The following is a 14,766-nucleotide window of genomic DNA, read 5'->3' on the forward strand; positions in this document are numbered from 1 at the left end:
TATAAAGCAGCAACTTTATCGTTAAAACTGAACTGGAGTTGCATCCACAACACTTAAGAAATTTGATACCATTTGGATCTAAGCAGATTGCTTTATTGGCACTCCAATGTTCATTCCCGCCACCATCAATGCATTTCGGCAAATCACCAAGACTCTTTCAACAGCATCTTCTGTGCCCTCTACCACACTGCTCAGAAATCACACAAACCAGGTTATAGTCCAATAGGTTTATTTGAAAACTCAAGCTTTCAGAGCCTTATTCCTACTTCAGGAATTTATTCTGTGTTTCATACTACCTTACTCACAAACACCTGAAGGAGGAGTAAGACTCTGAAAGCTGAGTTTACAAATAAACCTGTTGGACTATAACCTGGTATCATGCGATTTCTGACCTTGTCCAACACGGTCCAACAACAGCAACTCCATATCATCTCTACCACATAGGAGGAGAACGGCAGCTGACATCCATTCTGATTTTGGAGCTATTTTGACGTTCTTGCATCGTCACTGAACCAAAATCATGGAATTACCTTTCTAACAAAACTGTGAGACTACGTACCCCATGCAGATTGCAGTGGTTCAAGAAGGCAGCTCATCACCACATTCTCAAAGAGAATTAGGCATGTGCAGCCTTCCAGTGATGTCTGCACTGCATGAACAGAAAGTCATGACTTATCACCCAGTACAGTTCTACTCAGTATAAAAACTCTCTCACAGCTGTCCTATTTTGATATGGTCAGATGTCACACAACAGCAGGTTACAGTCCAACAGGTTTATTTGAAATCACAAGCTTTCAAAGCACTGTTTCTTTATCCCGAGGAGGGAAGAGCACTCCAAAATCTCATGATTTCAAATAAACCTGTTTGTTTACAACCTGGTTTTGTGTGACTTCTGACCTTGCCCATCCCTGTACAACAGCAGAACCTACACAGCATGGTTTTTTTAGGCAGTATAGGATGTCTTGAATTACACTGCTGTTCAAAGCCAAGTAAAGCTAGTTGAGATGAACACACTCCTCCTGACCAAAATACATTCAAGTCAACTATATAACAAAGAACTTATTTCAGCCCAGACTGGGTGAAAAAAAAATCAGAACCCTAATTCCAATTACATTGCATATATTATGCAGAGGAGATCGAAAAGAAAATTTACTTCACTTGGAATTTTGCTGTCTTGTATGCATCCGTATGGGCTAGATCTCCAAATTTCTAGAATGTTCACTACACGGAAATGTAGGAAATAAATTTTATTTCTTTTCTATCACATTTAAAACTCATCTCTTCAACCAAATCTTTCTAAAACACCTTCAGTAGAACCAGGCTTCAGCAACAGCTGAAAAACAATTTTCTAATTAATTCTACTCTCTTGTTCTTTCCCCATAGCTCTAATTTTCTTTCTCCTTTTCAAATATTTAGACAATTTTATTTTGAAAGTTATTACTGAACTTGTTTCCGTCCTCTTAAGGTGGTGGTAACTAATCCATGTGCAAACAGTGGTCCCATTAAATTTCATCACCTTCCACATACCTGATGTTTTTACCAAGTTTAAATGAGTTAATGTTCCTGTTTAATTAATGGACCAAGGAATGTCATGAAAGTGAGTTCAATGTGCAAAAGCAACTGATTCAGCCATTTAGACATGGATAAATTATTCAGGCTTAGTTTCAGCCAACTTCAGATATAACATTTTCTTTACCTTGGTATATTTTCAGTACTATTTGTCTGACAAAAATGACAGCTGTTAATACAGCTAGGGAATGATTAGTTGGAATAAATTACTGTGCCAGTCAGAGTGAGGGTTGTTTACAGTTGAAATGAACAAATTTGAAATCCTGCCGCAAGGTTAGGAATGTTAATACTGATGTAAATGGCACAGACTCAACTCCCTTGCACATGCAGGCACGGCAACACCTCCCATTCATATCCTGGCAACATTATTGTCACTTAATTGAATTAGGAAAAACCATAATATATCTTTTTTAAAAAAAATTCTCTGAAATAAGTTACTGTTCCTCATTGGAATTTGTTAAACCGATTCTATATTTTTACTGATTTGTCACTGATGTTGAACATCCTTCTTAATAATAAAAGAAAAACAGACAACATCCAAAAAACTCTCAATGGCCTGGAGTAGAAATATGGGCACAAAACTAAGGGTGCAAATTACTCAACAGTAAATGATTAATTGAAAAGGTTACCAGAAGCTGCAAAGAAATAGGACCTTAGGCTCATTTTGATAATCACGATGAACTGCAGGCATTTCCAGAGGCAGCGTGCCCACATAGCTCAATCTAATTTAGACCACTTATCTCCCCACAGAAGCTCCAAGCTAGGTTTTAGAGCAGGGAAGTGAGTAAACCGAAAGAGAGGGAATGAGAAAGTGGCCGAGCACATGCGAGCAATGATCCATAGTAGCACAGTGCAGTCTGTTAAACATGTGTTTGGGTTAGTGCAGTCAAACTCCAAGGCGGCATTAAATTTAGCCCCAAAAATAACATGTTGAAGGGCATAACAGGCATAGAACATAGAACAATACAGTGCAGAACAAGCCCTTCGGTCCTCGATGTTGCGCCGACCTGTGAACTAATCTAAGCCCCTCCCCCTACACTATCCAATCATCATCCATTTGCTTATCCAAGGACTGTTTAAACGCCCCTAATGTGGCTGAGTTAACTACATTGGCAGGCAGGGCGTTCCACGCCCTTACCATTCTCTGAGTAAAGAACCTGCCTCTGACATCTATCTTAAATCTATCACCCCTCAATTTGTAGCTATGCCCCCTTGTACAAGATGAAGTCATCATCCTCGGAAAAAAGACTCTCACTGTCCACCCTATCTAATCCTCTGATCATCTTGGATGTCTCTATTAAATCCCCTCTTAGCCTCCTTCTCTCCAATGAGAACAGACCAAAGTCCCTCAACCTTTCTTCGTAAGGCCTGTGGTCCAGACCAGGCAACATCCTGGTAAATCTCCTCTGCACCTTTTCCAATGCTTCCACACCCTTCCTGTAACGGGGCGACCAGAACTGCACACAATACTCCAAATGAGGCCGCACTAGCGTTTTGGACAGTTGCAGCATGACATCACGGCTCCGGAACTCAATCCCTCTACCAATAAAACCTAACACACCGTAAGACTTTTTACCAGCACTATCAACCTGGGTGGCAACTTTCAGGGATCTATGTACATGGACACCAAGATCCCTCTGCACATCCACACTACCAAGAATCTTTCCACTGACCCAGTATTCTGCCTTCCTATTATTCCTCCCAAAGTGAATCACCTCACATTTATCTGCATTGAACTCCATTTGCCACCTTTCAGCCCAATTCTGCAGTTTATCCAAGTTTCCCTGCAACCTGCAACATTCTTCCACACTGTCCACCACTCCACCGACTTTAGTGTCATCTGCAAACTTACTAACCCATCCACCTATGCCTGCGTCCAAGTCATTTATAAAAATGACAAACAGCTGTGGTCCCAAAACAGATCCTTGAGGCACACCACTAGTGACCTGACTCCAGTCTGAATATTTTCCATCCACTCGTTGCGTTCTTACAGAGAGCCAGTTTCTAATCCAAACTGCTAAATCTCCCTCAATCCCGTGCCTCTATATTTACTCCAATAGCCTACCATGTGGAACCTTATCAAAGGGCTTACTGAAGTCCATGTACACCACGTCACCTGCCCTACCCTCATCCACATGCTTGGTCATCTTTTCAAAAAACTCAATGAGGTGTGTGAGACACAACCTGCCCTTGACGAATCCATGCTGACTATCTCCAATCAAATTGTTCCTTGCTAGATGATTATATATCCTATCTCTTATAATCCTTTCCAAAGCTTTTCCTACAACCGACGTAAGGCATCCTCTTATTATTCCTCACACACCTGTAGAAAGCTTTAGGGTTCTCCTTTATTCTACCTGCTAATGTCTGCTCATGTCTCCTCCTTGCTCTTCTTAACTCTCTCTTTAAATCCTTCCTAGCTAATCTGTAACTCTCCATCGCCTCATCTGAACCACCTCGTCTCATCGTCACATAAGCGTCCCTCTTCCGCTTAACAAGAGATACAATTTCTTTAGTAATCCACTGTTCCCTTACCTTATCGCTTCCTCCCTGCCTGACAGGGACATACCTATCAAGGACATGCAATATCTGTTCCTTAAACCAGCTCCACATTTCGATTGTCCCCATCCCCTGCATTTTGCTAACTCATTCTATGCCTCCTAAGTCTTGCCTAATCGCATTATAATTGCCCTTCCCCCATCTATAACTTTTGCCCTGTGGCACGTTCCTATCCCTTTCCTTCGCTAAACTAAACATAACCGAATTATGAGCAAATTATCCAATGCGACCTCCTGACATACCTGAATGCTGTCCCAAAGTCATGTGGCGCTCCAATGGAGTACAACACCACATAACTAGTCAATTTTTAAAAATTTTAAATAATTCCTCAGAAGGCATTTTTAAAAAGCTACTTTTAGCACAGCTTCATGCAGATGGACAGCTGATGCTTGTTTATAATGAACAACCAAATGACAAATTCAAATGTGGCTTCACATTACTGGTATGGTTCCAGATAATCAAATGACCTACAGGATCCAGCGGCTTCTGTCTGGAATAAGATAGCTATTAGGGTACAGCTTATCATGTAGCTATCTAACTGGTTGTTAAAGGGTAAAATTTTACTCTGCATATCTTGTTTACAATGCCTTGCTTACCACTTAGATGTTCCTATTGAAAACGAATGCAGTGTTAATTTTAAATATATAGAGAATGTCGACAATAAAGACCACAAAGAAGTCGATCTTTGTGGATGTGTGCAGATTGGGAGATGGCATGGTGGTTCAGGCTAGGGAAGAAGTTAGTAGATTTGTCAAGGTGGACTGGTCTGGTGATGGGTCAGATATAGGACTTGAAGATCAGTTCCAGATCTAACAGAATGGAGAGGGATGAAACCAATGGCATGATGCTTTCGATAGTCTCAAAATATCACCTTCAATTCTCCAACCATCCACTGTGGAAAAGCCAAGTTCCACAAACTAACAGCAAACAGGAAACCTTGAATGGTTTAAATGGCTTGCTAAGCCATGTCAAAAGACAATTAAGAACCAGCATATTGTGGCATGTTTGAAGTCACATCAAGGCCAGATGGAATGAGGGCAGGTAGTTTCCAGCCTTGTAGGACATTAATGATCCATCAGACCTCCATCAACAGTACACAGCAGCATGAGATTAAGTAGAATTGGTCACTGAACATGTGTGAAAACTGGCCTCATATCTGCAAATTATGGGATGCATGTAGGTAATGGATAGAAGCCCCGAAGATAGGCATTTAGGGCATACAGGAAGCTGCCATGCAAGGGAGTATGACTGAAGTGGAACATAGAGAAGGGGTGGAGATGATGACACGATTTGCCATGGTGACAGCATGGTCAAGGCGATAAAGTGCCACAGTCATGGACCCAGGCACAATCACTGGCAAATCTGGCCTTGGCATTATAAAACCTGTAGGCATATCATTAACCGGATATGAAAGCAAGAACTGTGGGAGATGTGAAATGCATGCATTCAAGGATCACAGACAAAGAGGGATGGCAAAAGAATTGGTGGAACTTGTAGGAAATAGATGGGCCAAGGGTAGATTTTTGAGCAATTGGATAGACATAGTTCTTTTGAAAGAAAGACAGGCAATGTCTAAATATAGACTAATAACAATTAAGGGAACCATTGATGGTTATTAGTAATCATTAAGTATACTCTGAGAAATCTGTGTCCCATGCAACAAAACCAAAGCAAGTCCATCAGTGTGTGTTTTGCTGCAAATCTTTGCAGATCATTAATAGCTAGCAAATTGAGGACATGATTAAAGGGAGAAAGTGATTTCAGACTTAGAATTCTCTATCAATGACTAATGTAAAGTCTGCAAATATGTAACAAATATCCACACCTGTAAGTTTTCTTATCCTAACTTGTTTCTTTAATTTGTACAACCTTGCCCAAGCAGGCAGCAAACAAATCAATGTTCTAATTAAAAAGCATTCAATACCAACAATGGAAACAAAGTCTTGTATCTCATTTTGCAGTAAATAATAGCCAGAACAAACTATTCAATATAATTCAAGGTATGAACTGCATTTATGCTCAGACAAGTAGCTACAGAATCTTACTGCTTGAATGTAAATCTGTCTACAATTTTCCATTGAGTAGGAATGCAGTAAGCAACAGCTGGTGTGAGATGCACTTACTCATTACGTGGTACACAGAAAAAAGACATTTTACCATTGATAAGTGCATCTGCTAATGCTGTGGCATTTCTTTTTAAAGAGATGTGGAGGGGAACCTTTGGGACAAGGCAGGTTTTAAATGACATGAAACATGCAATAACAACCAATCAATCTCAACTGTTCTCTTAATCAATTTACACTTTTTATGGAAAAACACAGTCCCCAAAATACACATTCCTGCAAAACACCATTCAACAAAACCCAGTGTGACTTTTAACCATCACCAATAAGCCAGCGCTTCTGAATTTTAATCCAGCCTTCGATTAATTCCTCTTGTCTGACTTGTGTCCTGTACCTCTGTTCTGATCTTTCTAAACATTTTAATGATCAAAAATATTCAAAAAACCCACAGACAAATTTAATGTCCACATCTGGGTGATTCGGAGATGGGGGCAACTAATAGGGTAGGACAGTACTAGGTAAGAACTTTGCTCTCTTCCCACCCCTACCCAAATTAAGTCCATGGTGAAGAGGCCTTCCCACCTCATGGCGAATCGAGGTCCTCAAGTGGGCATTAAATTATTTTTATCTTTTTCACAGCATTTATGGTTACATAGTTGTTGTTAATTCAACTCTTCATATCAGATTTTTATTGAAATCAAACTTCACTATCTGCCGTTGTGAGATATGAAACCAGCTCCTCAGACGTTGGCCTGTTGTTGTGGATCGCTAGCCCAGTGAAACTGCCACCACACCATCACCTCCCCTAATTTGGTGACATCTGGTATTCAGTTAGTGGTGGGTAGGGTAGTCAATACACAGCGGGTCTAGAAAAATATCTGACCTCGTTGCGAAGCTCTCAGCACCAGATTGAGACACTCTGTACCAAGAGGGTGGGCCTGCTGAGAGCTACCCCAACTCCCTCACCCTGCCCTCACACTTTACTGGTCCTGCACCTCTGCTGAGTGTACCAGTGGCAGCTAGCACCATTGCCCAAGTGGCCTGGGGAAAAGAGAAGTTGCTGTCCTCTCGGGTCCTTGATGCAGAGTAGGCATGCCAGTGGTAATTAATGTGACAGGCTTTCCTCTTAAGAGGCAATGTAGAGCTCCCACAAGCTCTCCAATTGTTAGTGAGCCCTCCGTTATCTGGCTTCAACTTGCTCTGATATTTTCTCCCAGCAGTTTTCATATGCTGCCCTGTGACTGTTGCCCACAGCTGACTATCCATTCCAGCTCGTATCACAAAGGACATGCCTTCTCAAGCTCATACTTCACTTGAGACATGGTGACCCTCAGGTTAAAGGTGAGACAGCAGCCTTATGGTCCTCTGGGACGATGTTGACTTTATTTAACTACTTAGCAATACAAGAAAAGGTTTCTCTGGAAACCTAACAATAATGATTAGAGGATTATTGCACTGTCATGGAAAGAGATGCAGTATCATGCCCAGTCAGGACTGGATTGCACTACACAAATAGTTCCACGCAGAACACCCAAAACCTGTCATCAGCACAGTCATGTGCTAACTGTAGTTAGCGATACTTCACAATGTTTTTACAATAAATAAAGTGCATCATATCTGGGGATTCAAGTTTTTAAATGTCTTCAGGGAATAATTTTCCTAAACATCTGTGGATGAATATGTCAAACTGAGGTTTGCTACGTGAAGGGTTTTTTCAAAGAAAGGTGGGATTCAAGGGGAATTTTCACCAGTACCAAGGCCATCACCACCAAAACAAGTTTTCTGGATATCATCAGTTTGTTGTTGGGTCAGAGCCTGCTGTGTGCAGTTTGGCTATCACATTTCTTGCTATGGTACACTTCAAAAGTTCTGAAACCGATAATATAAATGCAAGCTTAGTGTTTGAAATATCTATATGAAGCAGGCTAAACTATAACATAAAATTTCTCAGAGGAAGGAAAGGATTCACTTACCTTTGTCTCCACACACCAATGTCTTTACAATGCAAGGAACTTCAATATAACCAAAGCTCTTGAGTGTTTGGATCTGTGTTGCTGTAATTGGGTGCTCCCACATTACAGTGTTCATTGCTGGGCAGAAGAGTAGAGGCTTCCTAAGATCCCAGGCTCTAACCGTGCAAGTCTGGCTCAGACAGAAAATAAATAGCAGACTTATTAAGGGAGAAATACACTTCAAACCAAACTGTAATCTCCTAGGAGTTAGTCCAGGCTTTTGTTAAGTCAAAAAAGCATGGTGAAATTGGTGCCTTTCAAGACATAATTAATTTGGTTTGGGAGAAAGTAATGTTACTTTCAAATTAACCTCATTCTGACAAAGTGAAGTGGTGGATCAATAATGTAGGGGTAGCCAGTTCAACTCGCCTCACGCTGGATTGAACCTGTTTTATCACTGTGGAACTCAATGCAGGTGTTCAATGAAATCCACAACATCAAAACTTTTTCCTTATCTGGATAGTGTCAGTGTCAACTCAATAGACCATGTAATGAAATACACTGAAATTGTATTTCTCAAGATCATTCAATTGACAACCACTTTATTGTTGCATATACCCAGATTACAGTCTAATTTGTGTAAAAAACAATCAACCTTTGACCAAAAGGAATATTTACTTTCCACATATTTCGTGCATCAGTCGATCCCCAACTTTTAGCCAAAAATTCCAAACTATTCGTTCTTAGTACCTAATCACCAACTCGATAGCTCTGTGAAAATGAGACGACAGAGTAGAGTAGATTTCATCCAGTATTTTGTTTATTCATTTGTGAAATGTGGACTTCGCTGCCTGGTGGTGAGCTGTCTTCTTGGACCACTGCATTCCACATGCTGTGGGTTGACCTACAATGGTGTTAGAATTTCAGAATTTTGACCCAGTGACCCTGAAGCAAGGGCAATATATTACCACGATGGGGAAGTACTGGTGTTTCCAAGTCAGGTTGGTAAGTGGCTTGGAGGGAAACTTGCAGGTGGTGGTGTTCCCATATATCTGCAGCCCTTGTCCTTCTAGACAGAAGTGGTCATGGGTTTGGAAGATGATGTCTGAGGATCATTTGTGAATTTCTGCAGTGCATCTTGTGGATAGTATATGCTGCTGCTACTGAGCATTAGTGGTGGAGGAGGTAGATATTGTGGATTGTGGATTAGGCTGCTTTATTCTGCATAGCATCAAGTTTCTTGTTGGAACTGAACCCATTTGGGCAAGTGAGGAATATATCGTCATAATTGCGACTTATACCTCAAGATGATGAACAGGCTTTGAGAAGTCAGGTGGTGAGCTACTCGCCACATTATTCCTAGCTTCTGACCTGCTCCTGTTTCTACCGAGTTTACGTTGAGTCCAGTGGAGTTTCTGATCAATGGTGGCCTCCAGGATGTTGATAGTAGGGGATTCAGTGATGGTAACATCATTGAATGTCAAGGGGCGATGGCTAAACTGTCTCTTATTGGTGATGGTCATTGCCTGACATTTGTGTGGTGCAAATGTTACTTGCCACTTGCCAGCCCAAGCTGGATTCTATCCAGATCTTGTTGCATTTGAACATGGACTTCTACAGTATTTCAGGAATAGTGAAACATGCTGAACATTGTGCAATCATCACTGAATATCTCCACCTCTGATCTTATAATGGAAGGAAAGTCATAGATGAAGCAGCTGAAGATGGTTCGGCCTAGGACACTATCCTGAGGAACTCCCGCAGAAATGTCCTGAAGCAGAGATGACTGACCTCCAACAATCACAACCGTCTTCCTCTGCACCATGCATAACTCCAACCAGCAGAGATTCTGTCCCATGATACCCATTGATTTCAGTTTTGCTAGGGATCCTTGATGCCCATTTGGTTGAATGTGGCCTTGATATTAGGGGATGTCACTCTCACCTCACCTCTGGAATGGAGCTCTTTTGCCAATGTTTGAACAAAGGCTGTAATGAGGTCAGGAGCTGAGTGACCCTGGTAGAACCCAAAGTGGATGTGACTTAGCAGGCTATTGCTGAGCAGGTGCTGCTTTATAGAACTGTTGATGACACCTTCCATCACTTTCCTGATGATTGAATGTAGGCTAGTGGTTGGTAATTGGCAGAGTTGGATTTTCTTTGTCCTCTTCTTTGCATACAATTTTCCACATTGTCAGGTAAACGCCAGTCTGTAGATGTATTGGAACAGCTTGGCTAGAGAATCAGCTGGTTCTAAGCACAATTCTTCAGTACTTTTGTCACAATGTTGTCAGGGCCCTTAGCCTTTGCACTATCCAATGCCTCCAACTGTTTTTTGATATCATGTGGAGTGTTATCGAATTGGCTGAAGACGAGTATCTGCAATGGTGGTCACCACTGGAGGAGGCTGAGATGGATCTACCACTTGGCACTTTTGGCTGAAGACTGCTACAAATGCATCAGACTTATTATGGGCCTCCTGCAGTGCCACAATGATGCACCCGAAGGTTGCAGGAACAGCAACTCATATTCCACTTGGGAACCCTGCAGCCCAATGGTATCAATGTGGACTTCACCAGCTTCAAAATCTCCCCTTCCCCCACCGCATCCCAAAACCAGCCCAGTTCGTCCCCTCCCCCCACTGCACCACATAACCAGCCCAGCTCTTCCCCTCCCCCCACTGCATCCCAAAACTAGCCCAGCCTGTCTCTGCCTCCCGAACCTGTTCTTCCTCTCACCCATTCCTTCCTCCCACCCCAAGCCGCACCTCCAATTCCTACCTACTAACCTCATCCCACCTCCTTGACCTGTCCGTCTTCCCTGGACTGACTTATCCCCTCCCTACCTCCCCACCTATACTCTACTCTCCACCTATCTTCTTTTCTCTCCATCTTCGGTCCGCCTCCCCCTCTCTCCCTATTTATTCCAGAAACCTCACCCCATCCCCCTCTCTGAAGAAGGGTCTAGGCCCGAAACGTCAGCTTTTGTGCTCCTGAGATGCTGCTTGGCCTGCTGTGTTCATCCAGTTTCACACTTTATTATCCTAGCCTTATTTTATGCACTGGTGTGCTGGGGGCTTCCATCATTGAGGCTGGGAATACTTGTGAAACAGCCTCCTCCTGTGAGTTGTTCAATTATCCACCATAATTCACAACCGGATGAGGCAGGACCACAGGGCTTAGATCTGATCTGTTGGTTGTGGGATTGTTTAGCTCTGTCTATCATTTGGTTCTTGTGTTGTTTGGTATGCAAGTAGTCCCGTATGGTAACTTCACCAGGTTGACCCATCATTTTTAGGTATGCTTCTGGCATGCCCTCCTGTACTCTCCATTTAACCAGGGTTGATCCCCAGTTCAATGTTAATGATTGAGTGGGGATGTACCAGGCCATGAGGTTCAGATTCTGCTGGAGTACAGTTCTGCTGCTGTTGATGGTCCACACTGCCTCATGGGTGCCCAGTCTTGAGTTGCTACATCTGTTTGCAGTCTCTACCATTCAGTACGGTGATAAGTGTCATATGGAACGTATTTTCAATTTGAAGGTGGGACTGTGCAGCGGTCAATCTTACAGATACTGTCATTGGTAGGTTGATAAGGATGAGGTTAGTATGTTTTCCCCTTTTGTTGGTTTCTTCAACACCTGCCACAGACCCAGTTTAGCAGCTATGCCCTCTAGGACACCATCAGTTTGTTCAGTAGTGCTGCTGCTAAGCCACTCTTGGTGGACACTGAAATGCACCATGCAGAGTATGTTTTGCTCCCTTGCCACCTTCAGTGCTTCCTCCAAGTGTTGTTCAACATGGAGGAGTACTGATTCATCAGCTGAGGGAGGATGCTACATAGTAATCAGCAGGAGGTATCCTTGCCCACGTTTAATCTAAATCCATGACGACTTCATGGCATCCGGTGTCAATGTTGAGGGCTCCCAGGGCAACTCCCTCATGATTATACCACTGTGCTGCTACATTTGCTAGGTCTGTTCTGCCAATGGGACAGGACATATCCAGAGAAAATAATGGTGTGTCTGGAATATTGTCTGTAACAATATCCTGTAAGTGCAACTATGTCAGGCTGTTGCCTGGCTAGTCTGTGAGACAGTTCTCCCAATTTTTGCACTAGCCCCCAGATGTTGGTACGTGGAACTTTGCAGAGTCAACAGAGTTTTTGCCATTGTTTTTTCCTGCGTCTGGGTCAATGCTAAGTGTTCCACTCAGTTTCATTTCTTTATTGAGACGTCATAGTGATTGATACAACTGATTGACTTGCTACGGCATTTCAGAGGGCAGTTGAGAGTTAACTACATTGCTCTGGGTCTGGAGTAACATATTTGCCAGACCATGTGAGCATGACATTAGTGATCTAGATGGGTTTTTCTGACAATTGACAATGGTTTCATGGTCATCACTAGATTCTTAATTCCAGATTTCTTTTTATTCAATTCAAACTCTACCACCTTCTAAGGCAGGATTTAAACCTGGGTCCCCAGAATGTTAGCAGAGTTTCTGAATTAATAGTCAAGTAATAATACCACAAGACCACCAGGAAAATATTATTTTGTATAAGTTGACCTCCTTCTTTCTGATGAAAAATTTAATATTAGAAACTCTACAGAAGTCTAAACAGTACAAATATTTGATCTGTGAATGCTATAAATTAAGTCCATCTAGCCTATTAAGCACTTATTTAATGAGCCTGTACTGACCAGGTATTACTATTATAATTCCTTTACACATTCTCTCTCAATTACAAAAATATTAAGTTAAGTGGGTAAAAACTTGGCAGATGGAGATTAATGTGAGGGATTATGCACTTTGGTAGGAAGAATCAAAAGGCAGATTTTATTCAATTGGAGAGACACTCTAAAAAGACCAGTGCAAAGGAATCTGACTGTTCTTGTGAATGAAACACCAAAACCTAGCATGTAGGTGCAGCACATAATTAGGAAAGCTAATGGAATTTTGACCTTTATTACTGTGGGATAGGAGTCTAAAATTAGCAAAGTCCTGTTACAAATTCACAGGGTGGTGAGGCTGCACCTGCAGTGGTGCACAGTTTTGAGCATGGAAGCTACTAAAAAGAAATTTACTCTATCCCCCCCTCTCCCCCTCCTCAGGCAGAGAAACATCCATCCTGCATCTAATCTGTCGGGTCTGAAAGAAATTTGCCCGACTTTAGTGAGATCAGCTCTTATTTTCCTAAATTCCAGATAAAACCAAACCCAGTCTCTTCACTGATAGTAGGAACTGCCGATGCTGGAGAGTCTGAGATGAAACGGTGTGAAGCTGGATGAGCAAAGCAGGCCAAGCAGCATCAGAAGAGCAGGAAAAGTGACGTTTCGGGTTGAGACCCTTCTTCAGAAATGGGGGAGGGGTAGGGGATTCTGAAATAAATTGTTGGGGGGGTGGGGAAGATGGATAGAGGAGAAGATAGGGTGAAAGGGGACAGATAGGTCAAAGAGGGCAGGGTTAGAGCCAGTGAAGGTGAATGTAGGTGGGGAGTTAGGAAGGGGATAGGTCGGTCCAGGAGGTGGGATGAGGTTAGTGGGTAGGGGATTAGGGCTTGAGGTGGGAGGAATGGTTAGGGAGGCAGGAACTAGCTGGGCTGGTTTTGGGATGCATTCGAGGGAGGGGAGACTTTGAAGATTGTGAAGTCCACATTGATACCCTTGGGGTGCAGGGTTCCCAAGCAAAATATGAGATGCTGTTCCTGTATCTTTCGGGTGGCGTCATTGTGGCAATGCAGGAGGCCCAGGATGGACATGCCATCCGAGGAGTGGGGGGTGGGCAGGGATTTGAAATGGTTTGCGACCGGGGAGGTGCAGTTGTTGGTTGCGAACTGAGCGTAGGTGTTACACAAAGCAGTCCCCAAGTCTCCGCTTGGTTTCCCCAATGTAGAGGAGACCACAATGGGAACAGCAGATACAGTATATCACATTAGCAGATGTGCAGGTACACATCTGCTTGACGTGGAAGGTCTTCTTAGGGCCTGGGACGGGGTTAAGGGGCATGGTATAGGGGCAGCTGTAGCACTTGCTTCGGTTGCAGGGAAAAGTGCCGGGGGTGGTGGGGCTGGAGGGGAGTGTGGAGCAGACAAGTCAGTCACGGAGAGAGTGGTCCCTCTGGAAAGCACATATGGGTGGGAGGGAAAAGTATCTTTGGTAGGGGGTCAGATTGCAGATGGCGGAAAAATCGGAGGATGGTATGTTGGATTTGGAGGTTGATAGGGTGGTACGTGAGGATGAGGGGGATTCTGTTTTGGGTATTATTGCAGGTAGGGGGTGTGAGGGATGAATTTCCGGAAATGCAGGAGACACGGTCGAGGGCATTTTTGATCACTATTGGGGGGGAAGTTGCAGTCCTTGTTAAAAGAGGACATCTGGGATGTTCGGGAGTGGAACGGCTCATCTTGGGAGCAGATGCGGCCGAGCCAAAGGAATTGGGAATAGGGGATGGCCTTTTTGCAGGAAGGTGGGTGAGAGGAGGAGTATTCTAGGTAGTTGTTAAATAGGTGGAGATAAGTTCGGTGGGGCAGGAGTAGGAGGAGGCAATGGGTCGACGAGGCCAGTCATGTTTTAAATAGGTGGAGATATGATCGTTGGGGCTTAAATAGGTGGAGATAAGTATTC

General features: G+C 43.0%; 1 protein-coding gene across 1 annotated transcript in view; it reads right to left on the bottom strand.

Annotated features, from left to right (window-relative positions):
* ppcdc (phosphopantothenoylcysteine decarboxylase) overlaps positions 1-14,766 on the bottom strand; it is a 54,978-nt gene that overhangs the window by 7,307 nt on the left and 32,905 nt on the right. Inside the window, exon 4 of the mRNA XM_048520860.1 lies at positions 8,165-8,333. Coding sequence (XP_048376817.1) covers positions 8,165-8,333 — 169 coding nt within the window. The remainder of the gene's footprint in view (positions 1-8,164; positions 8,334-14,766) is intronic.

The sequence above is a fragment of the Stegostoma tigrinum genome, chromosome 36, assembly GCF_030684315.1.
Source record: "Stegostoma tigrinum isolate sSteTig4 chromosome 36, sSteTig4.hap1, whole genome shotgun sequence".
Taxonomy (NCBI): Eukaryota; Metazoa; Chordata; class Chondrichthyes; order Orectolobiformes; family Stegostomatidae; genus Stegostoma; species Stegostoma tigrinum.